General features: G+C 39.9%; 1 protein-coding gene across 6 annotated transcripts in view; it reads left to right on the forward strand.

Moving 5' to 3' along the window:
• KATNAL2 (katanin catalytic subunit A1 like 2) overlaps positions 1-22,124 on the forward strand; it is a 76,312-nt gene that overhangs the window by 30,368 nt on the left and 23,820 nt on the right. For 2 of the 6 annotated variants that reach the window (XM_038403825.2, XM_038403829.2), the window contains 10 exons: positions 1,437-1,479; positions 1,937-2,066; positions 7,693-7,791; positions 8,364-8,462; positions 9,416-9,493; positions 10,648-10,746; positions 11,293-11,356; positions 12,522-12,640; positions 19,050-19,141; positions 20,979-21,089. In XM_038403825.2, the coding sequence (XP_038259753.1) occupies positions 1,437-1,479; positions 1,937-2,066; positions 7,693-7,791; positions 8,364-8,462; positions 9,416-9,493; positions 10,648-10,746; positions 11,293-11,356; positions 12,522-12,640; positions 19,050-19,141; positions 20,979-21,089 (934 nt within the window). The remainder of the gene's footprint in view (positions 1-1,436; positions 1,480-1,936; positions 2,067-7,692; positions 7,792-8,363; positions 8,463-9,415; positions 9,494-10,647; positions 10,747-11,292; positions 11,357-12,521; positions 12,641-19,049; positions 19,142-20,978; positions 21,090-22,124) is intronic. The other 4 variants (XM_043514349.1, XM_043514347.1, XM_038403826.2 and 1 more) reach the window with 4 other exon arrangements.

Raw genomic sequence — 22,124 nt, forward strand, 5'->3', positions numbered from 1 at the left:
TGCTCCAAAAGACGTGTACACCAGAGGCACAAGCAAAGGCAATACTGTATAAGGCAACTCAGAACAGACATATTGAGATCAGACCATGAGATCTTGAGTGTTCTTGAACTTGTGTGCAACTTAAGGAGTAAGTGGGTTACAGAAGGCAACAACAATAAAAGCAGAGGCAAAGTTATGGAGAGTGTTGATTGTTAGAGAAGGGGATGAGTGAGCAGAGAATATCTCCAAGCAGTTTCAGTTGCTTCAAAAGCTTATTAGGAAGTTTGAAGATCCCAGGTAAATGGGACACTACTGAAGCATATAAAAATAACGCTTGCATGGATTAAATGCTTTTAAAACACACCAGTCATACTGACATTCACAATGATGTAAAAGATCAGGAGTGGCTGGAAGCAAGTAGTGTGTGCATGTGAGAAAGATTTACAAACAGGATCTAGTGTTTGGAATCAGTTTCAAAAAGGTCAGTCCTACAATGTATAAATGATGGAATTAATTGCAAATCAAGGATATTGGGTCCCATTGCAGAGCATTTGTTAGATCATATTTACAGCCAGATTGTGATTCCCTTACTCAGACTGAGTAATGGCTCAGTTCCCAAACAGTCTCACTGAATCAGTGCCTTGAGGATTATCAGAATCTGTCCCTCATAATATTCTATCTATAGATACTAGGGGGAGAATGCTAATTAGGTACAGAACCTTTCATCTCTGGTCACTGGTTCTAATCCAGGCTTTTGAGTGACCTCACATTCTGATTTGTGTGTGTGTGTGTGTGTGTGTGTGTGTGTGTGTGTGTGTGTGTGTAAATCTTATTTTCTAAGAGTTCCTGAAATAACTTGTGGGTTGATAGCACATCATCAGGTTGTGACATTTGTGTTGTGATGGCATGTTGCAGGTTGGGAGCTTTAAGGCAGAGTGATTAAAATGGTGTGAGACAGCACCTTAGTCCTAAGGATGGACTCTTAAGTGTTGTTGGTTGCAACCTTAAATCTGTCCTACTTAGACAATGGGTAAAAGTTATTATTGTCCAATGGCTATTCAATGCTGTATATTAAATGAGTTTAGTGGGCTCAATCCAATTCCTAGTAAAGAAAGGTCCATATCACAGTAACCAATGTTGATTTGGCACCTTGTTTGTAGTCTCAGGAGAGAGTCCAAAGACTGAATGGAACTAAAGACTTAATAACCTGAACTACTTTCTCCACTAGTCATATCAGGATTGAGGCACTTTGGCAGCTTTACTCTGTTACTACCAATGTTGTACCTGCTTTATAAGGTGACTTTAGTTTCTGAGCTTCATAACCTCCCAACTTTCACAAGCACAAGGTTCACTCAAAAATGTTTTTAAAAGAAAAAATAGAATGAAATTTTCTTTCTTCCTTGACCATGGCATCCCACTTTTATTTATTTCTAATTTCAATATTTATTTTGCCACAGCAGAAAATAAACAGCAACCAAGAAATGGAGGAAAACCAAGAAGGTAAGGGAAAAGTCGTTTGGGCTGGGCACTGGACAGAAGATTCCCCCCCCCCCCAAAAGTAAAACATGGTACTATTACACAAATGCTCTGATACCCTGGAGGTGCTAAACTAACACACCAGTGAGCACGCTGGAAACTAAATGGTGGAATTTCATTTTCTTTTAAAAAAGCTACCTAAAATTTTAGGTAAGACTTTTTTTTTTCAATTTTTCAACCTGATTCATAGATTGCTAAAGTATCTGAAATATCCCCTCCATTATCACATATAAAGGGTTTGGGTGGGATTTTTAAAAGCATTCAGCATTGACCTCAATTCATTGACTTCAGTGGGACTAAAGTTAGACCAACACTGTACTTTCTGGAAAATCCCACCATTAATCCTTCTGTATTGTGAGGTATGCTGGAAACAAAATGAGAAGTTAAAAAATTACATCCTGAAATGCTTTTTGTATCCTAGGATGGCAAGTAGCTCTTCTCATAATCTTCCTAGGATCAACCAGCATCAAACTATGCAGCGGCCATTATCAAAAACCTCATCTGGGAGGACAACAGAGCCTAAACCATCTAGCAAGGACAGCCCCAAACAGGTTCAAATGTGTTGACCATGTTACATTGTAATTGGGATTTATTTTATTTTGGACCATGATGGGGTCTAAATTAGCTGTTACCACTCAAGAAAGAGATCTTGGAGTCACTGTGGATAGTTCTCTGAAAACATGCACTCAATGTTCAGTGGCAGTCAAAAAGGTGAATAGAATGTTGGGAATCATTAAGAAAGGGATAGATAATAAGACAGAAAATAGTATATTGACTCGATATAAATCCTTGATTACTGTGTTCAGATGTGGTCACCTCATCTCAAAAAATACGTATTGGACTTGGGAAAGGTTCAGAAAAGGGCAACAAAAATGATTAGGGGTATGGAATGGCTGCCAGATGCGGAGAGATTAAAAAGACTGGGACTTTTCATCTTGGAAAAGAGACTGCTAAGGGGGAATACGATAGAGGTCTATAAAATCATTACTGGTGTGGCAAAAGTAAATAAGGAAATGTTAGGCTTAGTCTACGCTACAGGGGGAGATAGGTCTATGTTAAGCAACTTCAGCTACATGAATAATGTAGCTGAAGTTGACATACTTAGATCTACTTACCGCAGGGTTCACACTACGCTATGTCCATGGGAGATGCTCTCTCGTCAACTCTCCTTGCACTTCTCGTTCAGGTGAAGCACAGGAGTTGATGGCAGAGCAATCTGTCGATTTAGCGGGTCTTCACTAGACCCACTAAATCGACCGCCAATGCATCGATCACCGTGCATTGATCCCCCGGTAAGTGTAGACAAGCCCTTATTTACTCCTTCCCATAACACAAGAACTAGTTTCAGAGTAGCAGCTGTGTTAGTTTGTATTTGCAAAAAAGAAAAGGAGTACTTGTGGCACCTTAGAGACTAACAAATTTATCTGAGCATAAGCTTTCGTGAGCTACAGCTCACTTCATTGGATGCATTCGGTGGAAAATACAGTGGGGAGATTTATATACACACAGAGAGAACATGAAACAATGGGTTTTATCATACACACTGTAAGGAGAGTGATCACTTAAGATGAGCTATTACCAGCAGGAAGGAGTGGGGGGAAGGAGGAAAACCTTTTGTAGTGATGGCCCATGTTGATTATCACTACAAAAGGTTTTCCTCCTTCCCCCCACTCCTTCCTGCTGGTAATAGCTCATCTTAAGTGATCACTCTCCTTACAGTGTGTATGATAAAACCCATTGTTTCATGTTCTCTCTGTGTGTATATAAATCTCCCCACTGTATTTTCCACCGAATGCATCCGACAAGAACTAGGGGTCACCAAATGAAATTAATAGGCAGCAGGTTTAAAACAAACAAAAGGAAGTATTTTTTCACAAAACGGATAGTCAACCTGTGGAACTCGCCAGAGGATGTTGTGAAGACCAAGACTATAACCGGTTTCAAAAAAGACCGAGACAAATTCATGGACGATAGGTCCATCAATGGCTATTATCCAGGATGGGCAGGGATGGTGTCCCTAGCCTCTGTTTGCCAGAAGTTGGAAATGGGTGACAGGAGATGAATCACTTGATGATTACCTGTTCTGTTCATTCCCTCTGGGGCACCTGGCATTGGCCACTGTCGGAAGACGGGATACTGGGCTAGATGGACCTTTGATCTGACCCAGTATGGCCGTTCTTATGACATAGTCAATAAGAGGCTGAGAAAACATTTGGAGGTTTGTGAGTAAAGAGTTTTACTACTTATGTAACTATAACAATACAGAAGTCCAGTGGGAGATGCTATCTGTGTAAGATGGTAGCGGGGAAAAAGGCACAGGTTGGAAATGGAGGAAAAGAACATCTCACATGGGACCTAATCCGTCAGCTGTTGATGGGTATCTTTCCATTAATTTCAGTGGGTTTAAGGATTGGTCCCATAGTGCTAGAGATGAGGAAGATTACAGACCGTGGAAGGTCAAATAAGATGTCCAGTCTCAGTCATAAACACATTCACACAACTCAGTCTAACACATTTGAGTTTGTAAATGAAATTTACATCATACCGAAAGGACTGAAGGTAAAAAATCCATTACAATCTACATACCACACAGACTATGCTGACAGCTTGTGCCACATACTCTCAAAGAAACTGCGGAACCACCTGATCAACATCCTCTACAGCAAACAGGGAAAGATTAAGAATGAGCTCTCAAAACTGGATACTCTCATAAAGAACCAACCTTCCACACAAACTTCCTCGTGGCTGGACTTTACAAAAACTAGACAAGCCATTTACAACACACACTTTGCTTCTCTAAAAAAGCAAAAGGACACTAAGCTATCTAAACTACTACATGCCACAAGGGGCCACAACAGTGGTTCCCGTAACCCACCCAGCAATATTGTTAATCTATCCAACTATACTCTTAGCCCAGCAGAAGAATCTGTCCTATCTCGGGGCCTCTCCTTTTGCCCCTCCACCCCCACGAACATGATACAGTTCTGTGGTGACCTAGAATCCTATTTTCGACGTCTCCGACTCAAGGAATATTTCCAACACACCTCTGACCAACATATTAACCCACAGAGACCTTCCTACCAACACTACAAAGAGAAGGATTCTGGGTAGACTCCTCCTGAAGGTCGAAACAGCAGCCTGGACTTCTACATAGAGTGCTTCCGCCGACGTGCATGAGCTGAAATTGTGGAAAAGCAGCATCGCTTACCCCATAACCTCAGCCATGCAGAACACAGTGCCATCCACAGCCTCGGAAACAACTCTGACATCATAATCAAAAAGGCTGACAAAGGAGGTGCTGTCGTCATCATGAATAGGTCGGAATATGAACAAGAGGCTACTAGGCAGCTCCCCAACCCCACTTTCTACAAGCCATTACCCTCTGATCCCACTGAGAGTTACCAAAAGAAACTACAGCATTTGCTCAAGAGACTCCCTGAAAAAGCACAAGAACAAATCCGCACAGACACACCCCTAGAACCCCGACCTGGGGTATTCTATCTGCTACCCAAGATCCATAAACCTGGAAATCCTGGACGCCCCATCATCTCAGGCATTGGCACCCTGACGGCAGGATTGTCTGGCTATGTAGACTCCCTCCTCAGGCCCTACGTTACCAGCACTCCCAGCTATCTTCGAGACACCACTGACTTCCTGAGGAAACTACAGTCCATTGGTGAGGTGCCTAAAAACACCATCCTAGCCACTATGGATGTAGAAGCCCTCTACACCAACATTCCACACAAAGATGGACTACAAGCCGTCAGGAACAGTATCCCCGATAACGTCATGGCTAACCTGGTGGCTGAACTTTGTGACTTTGTCCTGACCCATAACTATTTCACATTTGGGGACAATGTATACCTTCACATCAGCGGCACTGCGATGGGTACCCGCATGGCCCCACAGTATGCCAACATTTTTATGGCTGACTTAGAACAACGCTTCCTCAGCTCTCGTCCCCTAATGCCCCTACTCTACTTGCGCTACATTGATTACATCTTCATCATCTGGACCCATGGAAAAGAAGCTCTTGAGGAATTCCACCAGGATTTCAACAATTTCCATCCCACCATCAACCTCAGCCTGGACCAGTCCACACAAGAGATCCACTTCCTGGACACTACGGTGCTAATAAGCGATGGTCACATAAACACCACCCTATATCGGAAACCTACTGACCGCTATTCCTAGCTACATGCCTCTAGCTTTCATCCAGATCATACCACACGATCCATTGATTACAGCCAAGCTCTACGATATAACCGCATTTGCTCCAACCCCTCAGACAGAGACAAACACCTACAAGATCTCTATCATGCAATACATGATACAATACATCTACAATACCCACCTGCTGAAGTGAAGAAACAGATTGACAGAGCCAGAAGAGTACCCAGAAGTCACCTACTACAGGACAGGCCCAACAAAGAAAACAACAGAACGCCACTAGCCATCACCTTCAGCCCCCAACTAAAACCCCTCCAACGCATCATCAAGGATCTACAACCTATCCTGAAGGACGAGCCATCGCTCTCTCAGATCTTGGGAGACAGACCAGTCCTTGCTTACAGACAGCCCCCCAATCTGAAGCAAATACTCACCAGCAACCACACACCACACAACAGAACCACTAACCCAGGAACCTATCCTTGCAACAAAGCCCGTTGCCAACTCTGTCCACATATCTATTCAGGGGATACCATCATAGGGCCTAATCACATCAGCCACACTATCAGAGGCTCGTTCACCTGCGCATCTACCAATGTGATATATGCCATCATGTGCCAGCAATGCCCCTCTGCCATGTACATTGGCCAAACTGGACAGTCTCTACGTAAAAGAATGAATGGACACAAATCAGACGTCAAGAATTATAACATTCAAAAACCAGTTGGAGAACACTTCAATCTCTCTGGTCACTCGATCACAGACCTAAGAGTGGCTATACTTCAACAAAAAAGCTTCAAAAACAGACTCCAACGAGAGACTGCTGAATTGGAATTAATTTGCAAACTGGATACAATTAACTTAGGCTTGAATAGAGACTGGGAATGGATGAGTCATTACACAAAGTAAAACTATTTCCCCATGTTATTTCTCCCCCCCATCCCACCCCCCCACTGTTCCTCAGATATTCTTGTTAACTGCTGGAAATAGCCTACCTTGCTTGTCACCATGAAAGGTTTTCCTCCTTTCCCCCCCCTTTCTGCTGGTGATGGCTTATCTTAAGTGATCACTCTCCTTACAGTGTGTATGATTAACCCATTGTTTCATGTTCTCTGTGTGTGTATATCAGTCTCCCCTCTGTTTTTTCCACCAAATGCATCCGATGAAGTGAGCTGTAGCTTATGCTCTAATAAATTTGTTAGTCTCTAAGGTGCCACAAGTACTCCTTTTCTTTTTGCAAATACAGACTAACACGGCTGCTATTCTGAAACCTGTCATAAATGAAATTTGTCACTGTGGTCTTTTGCTCTTTGGGATCAATTCTGTCAGGGCTGCTGAACATGATGCTTTGCAATTAACTATGTGTTCAGGTGAAGTAAGCTGAGGCGAGCTAGCCTAGCATGATTCTTGAGGCATTGAGTAGGTGGCGAAGATTGTTTTCTTAAAATCCTTGGACACGTTTCTGTGTTAGGGGCTGGATCTCATGCCTGACCCTGCTGTCACTTTTTTGTAAGTGCAGCAGTTTGGTACACAGCAGTAACCACTTGTCATGGATAGATGTTGAAGTAACTTAAAATCCTAAAATGGCCCATCATTTGCACTTAAACAGATGCATTAATCATTCTCTACCTCCTCTTCCAGTCACATGTGTTATCCCTTCTGTACCCTAGTGCTCCATTCATGGTGCTCATAGAGGTTTCTCCTCATTGCTGAGCACTATGCTGATTTCTGTATAATATATAGAAAACTCTCTGCAGAGGAAACAAATGAACGCTGAGTGCTAGAGTTGTGGCTCTGAATTGCTTTCATCAGCTAGCCAGATTGAGACCTAAAGGCGCACATAATAATGTTACATACTAACATCAGGCATTATTGATACGAGTTCAGTGGAATATAAAAGTTCAGCTGAAAAATCTTACCATCTGGGCATGTGAAGAGCTATGGTGAAGTCTAACACTATCTGCTTGGAAAGAATTGTTTTTCTAAAAAAACCTGATTTTTCTTTAGGAGAATGACAATACAGTTACTTGGGAGCAAGCTGATTTTGGTTTAAATGTGTCGGCAATCAACCGAGTTGGTGGAGGAGAAAGCACACACCCAAGAAGGGTCAGTAGAAATTTTCTATGCACAAAACACTTCTACATTATGGGAATGTGTATGAAGAAAAGCAAAGAAGTTGTACACAAAGGTTTGATTTGACTCTTCTGTACGTTTACATAAAATACTTCTGTGTGGCTGTCTGAGAGCTCCCATGTATCTGCTGGTGGACTGTAACTTTTATCCTTAGTTATTATTTGGCATAGTTAGTGTACTCTACATAGAATTAAGAAACAATGTAGAAATAGGATAGAAAAGTCCAACTCCTAATAGTAAAAACAGAAACTGAATGTATAATTTTTTTTTCTGCTGCTTGAAAATGGTAGACAGATGGTTTTGTAGTTAAAGCACAGCACTGAGAGTTAGGACACCTGGGTTCTTCCCCCACTGCTTCCATTGACTTCTTGGGCAATTGTCAATGGGGATTCTTGGGCAGAATTTGGCCTCTTGCCTTTTGTCGTTGGAGAGCTGTCATCCTGTTAAGCTTGCTTTGTACTATCTAATTCATGAAGTTTAGAATCAGATACTTACTTTCTTTAGATAGGATAAAGCCTATTACATCACTCCTTTTTTTTTTTCAGGGCCAAATAATTGACTTCCGTGGGATGATCCAAGATGCTATCAAAGGAGCATCAAATGAAATAGTCTCAAACAGCCTTAACTGTGACCCAGATCCTTCAGTAAGGGATTATTATTTCCATCTAACAAAATTAACTTTAGAAGTAACTATGCACTGAACTATGCAACGGGGAACAGTAAAATAAAATACCATAATTGACATGGTCCCGGTGGTTTGAACTTCTGGAGTTGCTTATGGTCCTTGCTGAAAAAGCAATGAATGGACACTAACACTAGTCTAATCTGTTGACATTTATGTAATCCCTGAACAGGGATGTTTGTGGCAAATACAAATCACATCTTATAATTCACAAATGTAGCACAATTTTCAGAGCTCCACAAAACAGATCTGGGTGAAATCCTTGCCCCTGACTTCAGTAGGGACAGATTATTTCCCTGTGTGTTCAAGTTTCAGCCAGCAGTTTCTTCTGTCTCCAAATTTATGTCAAGATACTGAAGTCTCTCTATCTTAGCCTTTCCCCAGGATGCTAAAATCTTCGGGGTAGAGGTTTTCGGTCAAGGCCACCACTGCCTACCACAGGCCAAAGCCACCAGCAAAATCACCCCTTCTCACCCAGTGCTAAATTGTATGGGGCTGCCTGTTATACTTGAAAGAAACATCATCCTTTAAAACAGCACATGAGAAGGTGTGATAACAGTTGTTTATATTCCTGAAGGGCCTTAATCCGTGCAGGTTAGGTTCTGCCATCCTTATGCTGAGATAAATAGAACTATTTGTGGAGTAAGGAAGCTACTTGCTGTGAGTAAGGTTGGCAGAATCCAGCCCTGAGTCATAAGTTCACCCATTAGGACTTAGGAGATCTCCTATAATGGCTTACCCTTATAGTGAAGAGCTATGAGGGCATCTCAAATATGACTTATTTCAGTGTATTTTATTTGTACCTTTACCATTTTACCTGAATGTGTTATTGTTTTGAAACTGCTTCATAATTTGTATTAAAATAATTTTGTACTGGAATAAATTGTTGACACCCACTTACTTCTTTCTTTTTAGGAACGATTGTTAAAACCTCTGAGTGCTTTTATTGGCATGAGTGGTGAGATGAGAGAACTTGCAACGGTTGTAAGCAGAGTAAGATTGGATCTTCATTTCAGTCATTTAGAGAGTATGGTGACTGTAGGTGTCTGAGAATGCTGTTGGTTTCTTTTTGTTGGTAAGGATAATGCTAATTCTTGAAGGTACCAGGCCAGTTTTTTTTTTCCTGGTGTATCTCCATTAAAATTACATCAATGATAAATTAGACCCAATGTGTTTTCCCTTTCTTGCATGTAATGATGTTAGAAAAGATTTTTTCCTGGCCTAGAACACACACAAATAATTTAGAACACTCTTCCTCATGGGGCCAGGGGATATACTGACTACTCCATGCTGTTAGAGCTGTACTGACTGCGTTTCCCTATGTCCTTACTTTCAAAACTGTACACTAGTCAGCTCTAAGGAAAACCTTTAATATATTACCAAGATGGCTGAAGAAGTCAGTGACATGGATTAAGACCCTGATTCAGCAATGCGGTCCCAACTAAATCCCCAACAAATTACATGTGATTTTTCTTTCTATGCAAAAATTCATCTGTGGAACGTACTGCCACAAAATATTATTGAGGTCAAGATCTTAGTAGGATTTAAATGGATTAGATAATTTGACAAATTGAATGAAATTATCTGAATGAATTCTTCAGGGCATAGACTAATTATTATATAGAATGTTCTCCCCGGGTAGATTATTCCACAATTATCCATTAAGGAGTTTATTGCACCTTGCTCTGAATTATCTGATACTAGCCACTGTTGAGGAGATGGATCATTGGTCTGATCCACTATGGCCATTACTGTGCTCCCCTTAAAGCCAATGGCTAACCTCCATTGGCTTCAATGAGAGCCAGCCATAAATAGTGTTTTTTTCTGGGAATTATTATTGTGTGTGTTCAGTGCTTCCCTTTTGTGAGCTAACAGTTATGAGCCTATACCGTAAATTAAACAGTTTGCATCACTTTGCTGTAGCCCACGAAAACTTATGCTCTTGTAAATTTGTTAGTCTCTTAGGTGCCACAAGTACTCCTGTTCTTTTTGCAGATACAGACTAACACGGCTGCTACTCTGAAACCTATATCACTATTACTTCACATCCTGGAATAAGTAGGCTGTTTTGCTACTTCAGGGTTTATTATATTTGTACACGAAAACTTTATTTTTTTTTCCTAAAAAAGATCAAATGTGCATTGCAGGACATTTATCTTCATAATCCAAACATAAAGTGGGATGACATCATTGGACTCGACGCAGCCAAGCGGTTAGTCAAGGAAGCAGTTGTGTATCCTATAAGGGTAAGGCTCTAAATAGCTTTGAGAGAACCAATACTGGACACCATTTCTGTACATTATCTTGGTCAAAATATCATCAGCTAGTTAAAATTTTTCTTGTAGAGTGCTGACCCATTGTTCTGACTTATCTGTCCTTTTCTGAATGTAGTTTCTAGTCAGCAAATGGAATTTAAGTTGACAATGCCATGTAACTTTTCATATACAAATGCTCCGCAGTATGCTGGATAGAAAAAGTCCACTCCATTAGTGCTTATTCTGTGGGAATTTTGCCTAAAGAAAAGCTGTCAGACACATCATGCTATAGGAAAATGAATTACTGAAGAGAATAGCAACCTATATCCATTTATACAAAATAAAAACATGAAAAATACATTTAAAATAGATTTCATGTGGTTAAATGTAGCATGTTGTATGATAAAATCTATTATGTAATTCTTTTATTTTTCCTCTCTTCTAGTTTGCTAGATTTCCTGCATGTACAAGATTGTTGCAAAAAAACAGCATTTTGACTCAGATTTTATATTTTTAATCCATGAATTATTTCCACAGTATCCACAGCTGTTTACCGGGATTCTCTCCCCTTGGAAAGGATTATTATTATATGGACCTCCAGGTAGGTATAAGTTTATACTTTAAATATAGGTGTAGCTACATATATTGCTATTTTTGTTTATATACAAACAGATTAATTAAAAATGCATTTTAAGAGCTTCATGCTGATTTGCTCCAATATATTAATATAACAAATTTATTTGGTGTCACGGAGATTAGTCCTTCAATCTACAGTACCTCTTGCCACATCCAGAGTTCCCACAACTCTAGGATATTTCTACACCTAAATCTTTCCTCCAACCAACATTCTTGACTCCAAGTGTAATCAGAGCAGTCATGTGCTTCGAAGGGCATGTCAATTCCATATTGTTGCTCCATTTGCCATAGTTGCCAGTAGTCCAAATTTGGCTGGGACTGACCTTCAAAGAGAGATACATTTGGCTTGGACTATCCCTTCCTGGAAAAATGTACCTGCTCCCCCTCTTCATTTAGGAGTTAATTTTGAAAATGGTGTTGGTCTCCTAGAAAAGATGGAGGCTGTCCCACACACTAACACTTCTACAGTCTCTCCAAATGCTCTCACTGTCTAGACTGCTCTCCACACTATCTCTGTCACCCTCACAGGCACCACTGGAAAGTTGCCTAGACACCGATGGCTGGTCTCTACTGAAAACTTTCATCAGCATGCAAAATCCACAGCCCTGAGAGAGACCGTTATGCTGACCTAACCCTTGGTATAGATAGCTAGGTCTATGGAAAAATTCTTTCTAGAGCTATTGCCTCTCAGGGAGATGAATTAACTACAGTGACAGGAGAACTCCTCCCATTGCTGTAGAAAGTGTCTACACTGTAGTGTTTTTAGTATAGACGTAACATGATAGCATCTGGGGAGTCTGTAGAACTATTAGTGTGTTAGACAAGCTGCTACTTGTGAAATAGCATTGGGTCTGGTCTTGTATGTTCTTTTATTTATTTGCCCCAATACAGCCCATTGAGGTGCTCTGATCATTTCAATATATAGTATCTCAGAAACAGTTTTAATGTATTTGTCAATGGTGCTGTGACTTGAAGTCCTGTATTACCTGCTTTTCTCCAAATAGTTCTAATTGCATTTCCACTCTTCCTGTCCATGTTCATTTTCTGACTAGTAAGATGATAAAGGGAGTTATTCCTATGTTTACATTTTATTTACTCGGAGTGAATTTCCTCATCCTTGTTGCTGGTAGGTACTGGAAAGACTCTGCTTGCCAAGGCTGTTGCTACTGAATGCAATACAACTTTCTTCAACATTTCAGCGTCCACTATTGTCAGCAAATGGAGGGGTGATTCAGAAAAACTTGTCCGGGTAAGAATCATTATCTTCATTTACATTGTACTGTAATGGCTGTCACGTGACTAACTGGGGAATAGGTGTTTTTTAGTGGATTGAGCACTGAACTGGGAGCCAGGAAATGCTGAGTGGTTCCTCTGATACTGATACCCTCTGAAATCTTGGGCAAGTGATTTCATTCTGTGCTCCAATTTCCCCTTCTGTCAAATGGGAATAATATTATTTTTATGAAATTATTGTATTGACTGGATTTGTGGGTGCGTTTCAGCTCTGTAACGTAATGTGAATCAGATATCCCCTACCACTCAAAGATTTTTGACACATTGGATCCCAGGCATAAATTTTGAGATCTACTGACAGTAAGTCCTCAATGCGCCCCACCTCTACAATGTTTGGGTTTCAATTCCTTTCCGATTGCGATCAGATGAGGAGCTCCCTCTGGGAATAGCAGCTGTCGTGGTCTGTTCCAGACTCTGCCACTGTGACCCAAAGACCTCTTGATGCCAGCTGGCATAGGGGTCATGTAAGGTCTGTACTGAAAGCCTGTGTCACACTGGTCATTATACTCACTGTGAGTTGTATGTAAAAAAAAATATGTGAGGAGTTGTGTATATGCTGAAAAATACGTTCTCTAGACCTTATAGTTAAAGGCAGGTCATTCTAAGGCATTGTTTCTCAGTCAGGGCTATGTGTACCCCTGGGGGTACACAGAGGTCTTCTGAGGGAACATCAACTCATCTAGATATTTGCTTAATTTTACAACAGGCTACATAAAAAGTAGGGCAGTCAAACAATTAAAAAAAATTAATAGCGCAATGAAAAAAATTAATCACGATTTATCGCTCTGTTAAACAATAATAGGACACCATTTATTTAAATATTTTTGGATGTTTTCTACTTTTTCAAATATATTGATTTCAGTGTACAGTGCTCACTTTATATTTATTTTTTATTACAAATATTTACACTGTAAAAAAGAAATAGTATTTTTCAATTCACCTAATACAAGTACTGTAGTGCAATCTCTTTATCATAGAAGTTGAATTTACAAATGTAGAATTATGTACAAAAAATAACTGCACTCAAAAATAAAACAATGTAAAACTTTAGAGCCTACAAGTCCACTCAATCCTACTTCTTGTTCAGCCAATCTCTCAGACAAACAAGGGAGAAGAGGTGTTCGCATGGCACTGTTGTAGCCAGCATTGCAAGATATTTACGTGCCAGGTGCGGTAAAGATTCATATGTCCCTTCATGCTTCACCCTCCATTTGAAAATACATGCTTCCATGCTGATGATGGGTTCTGCTGGACAACAATCCAAAGCAGTGCAGACTGACGCACATTCATTTGAATCATCTGAGTCAGATGCCACCAACAAAAGGTTGATTTTCTTTTCTGGTGATTCAGGTTCTGTAGTTTTCTGCATCGGAGTGGTGCTCTTTTAAGACTTCTGAAAACATGCTCCACACCTTGTCCCTCTCAGATTTTGGAAGGCACTACATATTCTTAAACCTGGGGTGAAGTGCTGTACTATCTTTAGAAATATCACATTGGTACCTTTTTTGCATTTTGTCAAATCTACTTTGAAAGTGTTCTTAAAACAAACAACATGTGCTGGGTCATCATCCACCACTGCCATAACACGAAATGTATGGCAGAATGCAGTTAAAACAGAGCAGGAGACATACAATTCTCCCCCAAGGAGTTCAACCACAAATTTAATTAATACATTATTTTTTTTAACGAACGTCATTGGCATGGAAGCATGGCCTCTGGAATGGTGTCCAAAGCATGAAGGCACATATGAATGTTTAGCATATCTGGCACATAAATACTTTGCAGTGTCAGCTACAACAATGCCATGCGAACACTTGTTCTCATTTTCATTGTGTGACGTGTCATTCGATATTCTTTATGAAAATATGCTTATGATATGAATATGACATAAATGAGATATACTTTATGCAAATGGATCATGTGAGATATCATTAGAAAGGTTATGATTTACTGAATGCGATTATCTTATTTACTATTATTTACTCCTTCTCATAATACAAGAACAAGGGGCCACCAAATGGAATTAATAAGTAGCAGGTTTAAAACAAACACAAAGTATTTTTTCACACAATGCACTGACAACCTCTGGAACTCCTTGCCAGAGGGTGTTGTGAAGGCCCATACTATAACAGTGTTCAAAAGGGAGCTAGATAGATTCATGGAAAATAGGTCCATTAATGGCGATTAGCCAGGATTGGCAGGAATGGTGTCTCTAGCCTCTGTTTGCCAGAAGCTGGGACTGGGTGACAGGGCATGGATCACTTGATGATAACCTGTCTGTTCATTCCACTTGGGGCACCTGCTATTGGCCACTGTCAGAGGACAGGATACTGGGCGTGATGGACCTTTGGTCTGACCTAGTATGGCCGTTCTTATGATGTTTTGTTGGTTTGTATGTATGTATGTATAATTTTTGTATCTGTGTTCAACTATGCTACTTTGGGTGGCGCCCACTGCTAACACTTCAGGTACAACAATGGAAAAGCCAGACAGGGTGGATGGTCCATCAACAAGGACAATGGACTGTAAAAGAGCTTAGTCTTCCTGTGAACATGTGGGTCAGCCTGTGAAGAATAGCTACAAGGGCCCTACAGAGGCATATAACCATGTCACCTGAGAATGGAACCCATCGTGAATTCTGTACTTTTCCACAAGAAGCTAAGGGGGGGGTCAAACTACGAAACAGAGGACTTCTGCTTTATGCAAATCCTATTTAAGGGTGGGGAATGAGGTAATCCAGGTCATCAGTTCTCCCCTGCTACTCCACCCAAGATGACTGCTGGAAACATCTAAGACTGACTGGGGGGAAAGAACTGAACCCGGGCTGGAAGGGTGTCTGGCCTGTGAAGATTATTAGAACCACGTTTAGGGTGAAAACTTGCATGTAACCCGTTTCTTTAGTGTATTAAGCTTAGTTTGCATGCTCTGTTTTATTTTCTTAGTAATCTGCCTTGTTCTGTCTGCTACTTCCTTAACTACTTAAAATACACCTGTTATAGTTAATAAATTTATTTCTGGTTTACAATATAACCCAGTTTGTGATTTCTAACTGCAGGGTGGGGGCGAGAAGTTGTGTACACCCTCCTCCACATTGAGGGAAGAAGCAAATTTAATAATATATCTTTGGGTCTGCACTCCAAAGGAGGTGGACGTCTGAGTGCTGGAGCAAGTCCCTTAAACTGAATCTTCTCAGAGCTGATCTGCAGCTGGGTGTGGCCCTGCCTGTGTGAGTGTTAGAGGAGGTTTTAAGAGCCTGGCTCAGCAAGACAGGTTAAAGGGGGTCCATGCTGGAAGAACAGGTAGACTCAGTGGTATCTCAGCACATCAGGTGACTTCCCAAGGGGTCCAACCCATCACAGTAAATAAGAAGCAGGCAGCATTATCTCCTGTAAATGTAAACAAACTTGTTTGTCTTAGTGCTTGGCTGAACAAGAAGTAGGACCCAGTGGACTTGTAGGCACTAAAGTTTTTAACATTGTTTTGTTTTTGAGTGCAGTTATGTAACAAAAATGTACATTTGTAAGTTGCACATTCATGAGATTGCACTACAGTACTTGTATGAGGTAAATTGAAAAATACTATTTCTTTTGTAAAAGCAGCAAAGAGTCCTGTAGCACCTTTATAGACTAACATAGGTACTGGAGCATCGCCTTTCATAGGTGAATACCCACTTCTACAGATCCAAACTAACACAGCTATCTCTCTGATACTATTTCTTTTGTTTATCATTTTTACATTGCTAATATTTGTAATAAAAATAATATAAAGGGAGCACTGTGCACTTTGTATTATGTGTTGTAAATTGAAATCAAATATTTGAAAATGTAGAAAAACATACAAAATATTTAATAAATTTCAATTGGTATTCTATTTAACTGCAATTAAAACTGCGATTAATTGTGATTAATTTTTTGGAGTTAATCACTTGAGTTAATTGCAATTAATCGACAGCCCTAATAAAAAGCACTAGCGAAGTCAGTACAAACTAAAATTTAATAAAAAGTGATTTATTTATATTGTTCTGTATACTATATAATGAAATGTAGGTACAATATTTATATTCCAATTTGATGTATTTTATAATTGTATAGTAAAAATGAGAAAGTAAGCAATTTTTCAGTAATTGTGTGCTGTGACACTTTTGTATTTTTATATCTGATTTTGTAAGCTGTTAAATAAGGTGAAACTTGGGGTACATGAGACAAATCAGACTCTTGAAAAGGGGTACAGTAGTCTTGAAAGATTGAGAGCCACTGCTCTAAGGTAGCATGCCTTAAGAAAAACTTCTCCTGACAGGAGGTGAGACACACTTATCTCCCTGGTGGACCACTGCTTATTGTGTGTGTTTAAAATAGAAGTCTATTAGCATATTGAGTCAAATGCTAACAAAGAGCTTGTGGAGGCTTCAGAAGGAAATTAACAGGAAGAGGTAAACCACAGGAATGGGGGACAACCTATTTTCATAGAATATCAGGGTTGGGGGGACCTCAGGGGGTCATCTAGTCCAATCCCCTGCTCAAAGCAGGACCAGTCCCTAACTTAAATCATCCCAGCCAGCGCTTTGTCAAGCTTGACCTTGAAAACCTCTAAGGAAGGAGATTCCACCACCTCTCTAGGTAACGCATTCCAGTGCTTCACCACCCTCCTAGCGAAAGTTTTTCCTAATATCCAACCTAAACCTCCCCCATTGCAACTTGAGACCATTACTCCTTGTTCTGTCATCTGGTACCACTGAGAACAGTCTAGATCCATCCTCTTTGGAACCCCAGGTCTGGTCTGGTCTATCTGGGGGTGCAGAGAGGTGCCTTAGCACGCTTCAGACTGTGAAGATAATCTGCCAGCAGTCTTAATCTTATGAAAGGGGGATCTCAGCCTTCCTGTCTGAAAATGCTAGGAAAAGGACTGGGGTAAGTTATTCTATAGGAGACTGGGGAATGTCTTGTGAGTTAGTTTACGCTCTAGAAGAATGTTATGATTTTTGTTGGCCTCTGTTTGCCAGAAGCTGGGAATGGGCAACAGGGGATGGATCACTTGATGATTACCTGTTCTGTTCATTCCCTCTGAAGCACCTGCATTGTCCACTGTCAGAAGACAGGCTACTGGCTAGATGGACCATTGGTCTGACCCAGTGTAACCTTTCTTATGTTTTATATGTAACCATTTGTTTCCAATATTCTAAGTCTATCCCTTGAATCTCTGTTCTTTTGATGACAAACTTATTCTTGTTTTCACTATAAATATATCTAAATAGTGTATGTTAAGCGGAATGGTGATCCTTCGAGGAATCTAATAAGCTGGTGTGCTGTTTCTTTGGGAATAGAGAATCTCAGACTTTAGTGACTGTTCAGTAGATCAGGGACTGGTGACTCCAGAGGGATGCTCGGAGGACTGGGGGCAGTTTGTGTGTGCCTTTTGCTAACCTGCATGTGGAGAGGGAGGCCTGAAAGGTAATGCTCGTGTTTCCAGAGGCTGATGGAGTCGTGCTGATCCATAGCAGGCACAGACAAAACTTCCTCATGCTAAGGGCATGTCGTAGCTAGGTGCCTTATAACCCTGGGTACCCTGGGAAGAATCACAGCCATCACTACAGTTGCTTGTGGCACTTTAATTTAGGCTAAAGATTGTAGGGACTTTTATTTGCCAGTAGACCTAACACAGTCATGGGGTAACAAAAACAGGAAATGCAGAGGCAGATTAATTACAGCAATTTAGGATTCCAACAAGAAATCGAGAATATGGGACAGGCACATATTTTTCTTCTTTTATTGTTGCTCCATTTGGTTTTTCTCAAATTCCTATTTTAAAAAAAATCACAAATTCCAGTGAAAGAAACCAACAACATTCTGTTGATTAGAATAATGTTCTCATCAGGAAAAATAAAAATTTATTCTGATTAAGAGAATATTGTTTTTGTCGTCACTGGAATTTATTTATTTTTTTTTAAATAGGGATTTGATGGGGGAAAAACAAATGGAGCAACAATAAAAGAAGAAAAATATTTAATTTCTGGTAACAATTTAGAATTTCCCCAGAATCCTTTGATGAAATCCTTTTCTTATATCCCATTATTCTCCCTCTAAATCCTAGCCAAGTACACAGAAAGATTTAAATGTAAAGACAGGATTATGTGTGTGTGTTCTTTCGCTCCTTTTATAAATCTTTCAGAATTAAGGAAGGACTCTGGGATCCTCTACCAAGTCAGAACATTTATTCCATTCTCCCCTCACCCCCCCCCCAAAAAGAAAGGTTTTTGTGATGTGTGCACTAATTTGTATCATTATTTAGCTTTTGTATCAATGGCCCTTATCACCTTTTTGCTTGCTGCAGCTGTTAATTCTGTTTTGTGGATTCTTTTCTTTGAACAGGTGTTATTTGAACTTGCCCGATATCATGCTCCCTCCACAATTTTCTTGGACGAGCTGGAGTCGGTAATGAGTCAGAGAGGCAATCATCCTGGGTAATTGACGATTTAGTTTGCGATAGCTTCAAAATAATACTTTTAAAAATCAACACTTACCAGTGCATTAGGCCTGTTACCATTAGTTCAAATAAGGCCTGCACCTACTCTGTGAACTTCAATAGAAGCATGATTGGGCCCATAGAAAGATCTATAATTTAGATCCTATTGACAGAATAACTATTTTGAGTTGTATTTTAACTGTAATCATTTTGGTTTAGATTTAATTTTTTAAAAATAATTTTCTTTAAGCCCATTTTTAACCTGTAAGGCTCATGCCTGAATAATTCCAACAATAATCCACTATAAATCCATAGGTATCAGAATAAGAGGTGGCACAGAAGAACTCATGATGAGCAGAGTGGGATTAACTGGGATATGTTGGCCCAGGAAGAATGAGTGGGAGAGGGGTACAAGAAGACAGTTATGAATGTCCTTTTTTTTTTTTTTTTTTTTTTTTTTTTTTAAATAAGAAGTTTGGACAGGAGGATGGGGAAACAGTGATGGGATTCACAGAGGAGAATGAGAAGATGATGACCTTTGACTGCAACCTTTTGGATGTACTGGTTGGGGGTGACAGGGTGAGAGACAGTAAGGCCAGAGAGGAGGCAGCTGCATCACTGTGTAAAGAAATTACTAAGGCATGGACGGGGTTTGTAGCAGCAAGAATGAAGCAACATTAATACTGCCATCCGTCACAATACACACAGTTAAAGTTTGAGAAAACTGATGGGATTGGGGGCAAAAACAACTTATAAATGCTGTTTTTATTACAGTATATGCATAGGGTGCCCTTTACAGAGGTTTCTAGATGCTTTGCATACCATGTCCAGGTGTTTATATGTGCTCATAAAGAATGTATACAGTACACTGTATTATAAAGATGCAACTTGTAAAATCACTGCCAATTAATGGCTATAAAGTATAGGCCAGCTTTTGCCCTCATACTTTTTTATAACTGTCCCTGACTCCAGTGAGTGATAGATAGAAGTGGGATACATATCCAAGAATGAGGTTATTTTATTAAATATTGATATAGCACCATATGTCAAGATGACACTTTACAGAAATAAGACCTGAACTGCAGAGCATACACTCTAGGCTTTTTGATCTTGCAAGGTGCTAAGCACTTTGGATCAGAGGCCTCAATCTAGCAAAACACTTAAGCACTTGCTAAAATGTTTTACTGTATTGAGGCCAGAGTTCTTAGCACATTGCAGGAACAGGCCCTTAAACCTCATCTTTTCTTAGGTGGGATTCCTAATCCTCTGTCTCAAAGAAAGAAGAATGTTTGGCTTTTACTGTTTCAGTTCTTCATGGTCTGTTTTCTTGGAAGCAAACAAAAAGACATGAAGTGTACTAAATTCAGTAGTAAATATGTCTTTCTGTGCCCATTTAAATTCTCTCACAAACTCTTCTGCTTTATACTAGTTGCACTGAATACATCAATAATATTAATATGTTAACTGCAACCTTTACCTCTCTAAGTTCTCCTACATAATGCTAACTCAAGGCTTAGCAGCATTTCCCGCTAAATACCAACTCTGGTATTTAATCATTAGTTTGTATTAATCTTTATGCAAAGATAAAACAAAATATATATTTTTCTTTTACTCCATTAATAGTGGATTTACTCCAGGGTAATGCACTGAAATGAGTACATTTAAGTAATCATCAGGAAGCCTGACTTAATGCTTGGATGTTAGCTAAGGGTACTTAATCATGCTTTGAATTGGGACAAAACTGTGACAACGGGTCAGCTGCTGTGTATGACATTCTAAATAAAGGTGATTGCATTAAAGCACTGAGCAAACAACATTTCTCTGAATCTTGATAGCGGTGAACATGAAGGAAGTCGGCGGATGAAAACAGAATTATTGGTGCAGATGGATGGCTTGGCCCGATCAGATGATCTTGTATTTGTTTTAGCAGCTTCCAATCTGCCATGGTAAGAGATCCAGAGAGTACATTTTGAATACATTTGCATGAGCCTCTAAGCACAGATAAAGATTTTATTTGGACTCTCTTGCAGAACAAGCCTTGATATTTGGTTAAAGCATTTAAAGATTAATTTGGAGCTTTCACTTTTAAATTCTACAATTCTTGCTATTTGTGCCACATGAGAATAATCCATAATCAAATGGACATATGCTAGTGTGACCAGCTGCTAATATTTAAAATGGAGTATTTGACTTTATACCCAAGTTATTTACTATGTTTAAGCTAAGAAGGGCTTCAGCATAGAACTGTAAGGTGCTTAAAACATCCAGTGCTTAGAAAGATACTCTATAAATAGGTTGGATTTTATTGGTATTAATATGTGACTTTTAAAAGTTGGGGGATAACACCCTTCAGTTTCTTTAATTTCATTTAGATCTAGAAGAATAAATGGTCTGCTAATGGAAAATACAATATAGCATCATTTCGTGTCTTTCTTACAAAATGTATCCTAAAACATCTAGAGTTCAGAAAGAATAAATGAAATGCTATGGAGCTAGAAGATCCTTTCTTTCAGAAAAACCTGTGATATGAGGGTAGTGGGTAGGAAACTCAGCAAGATGGATTTTTTAAGAAATCATCCATGCAGCTGGGAAAGCCCTTGTGGGGAATAGAGTGGGGTTCAGCAGGGAAGAAATGCCTGGAGACAGGAAATAGCTAAGGAGGGTGCTGCTTTCCCCTAGCAGCATGAATTCAGCAGGGAAATGTGATGCCCTTTGCTAAGTCCTCTGCAGTTGTGCAGTAGCTGCCAATGCAGGAGTGTGTCTCTGTGTTCTTTAGATTGTGCCCATCACCATAGCATCTCTGGTCTAGGAATCAGCATCAATTCCTAATGGGATACATTCGGGACAAGCTGGGGAACTGTGCCACAGAGCTGATTCCTAACTCCATAAATCTTTCTGCACCTAGACATCATGATCCCAATTTCTGTGGTGCACCTATATAAGGTCTCTTTTGTAGATTCCCAGTGAAGACATGGGGAAAA

The sequence above is a fragment of the Dermochelys coriacea genome, chromosome 5, assembly GCF_009764565.3.
Source record: "Dermochelys coriacea isolate rDerCor1 chromosome 5, rDerCor1.pri.v4, whole genome shotgun sequence".
In the NCBI taxonomy this organism is placed as follows: domain Eukaryota; kingdom Metazoa; phylum Chordata; order Testudines; family Dermochelyidae; genus Dermochelys; species Dermochelys coriacea.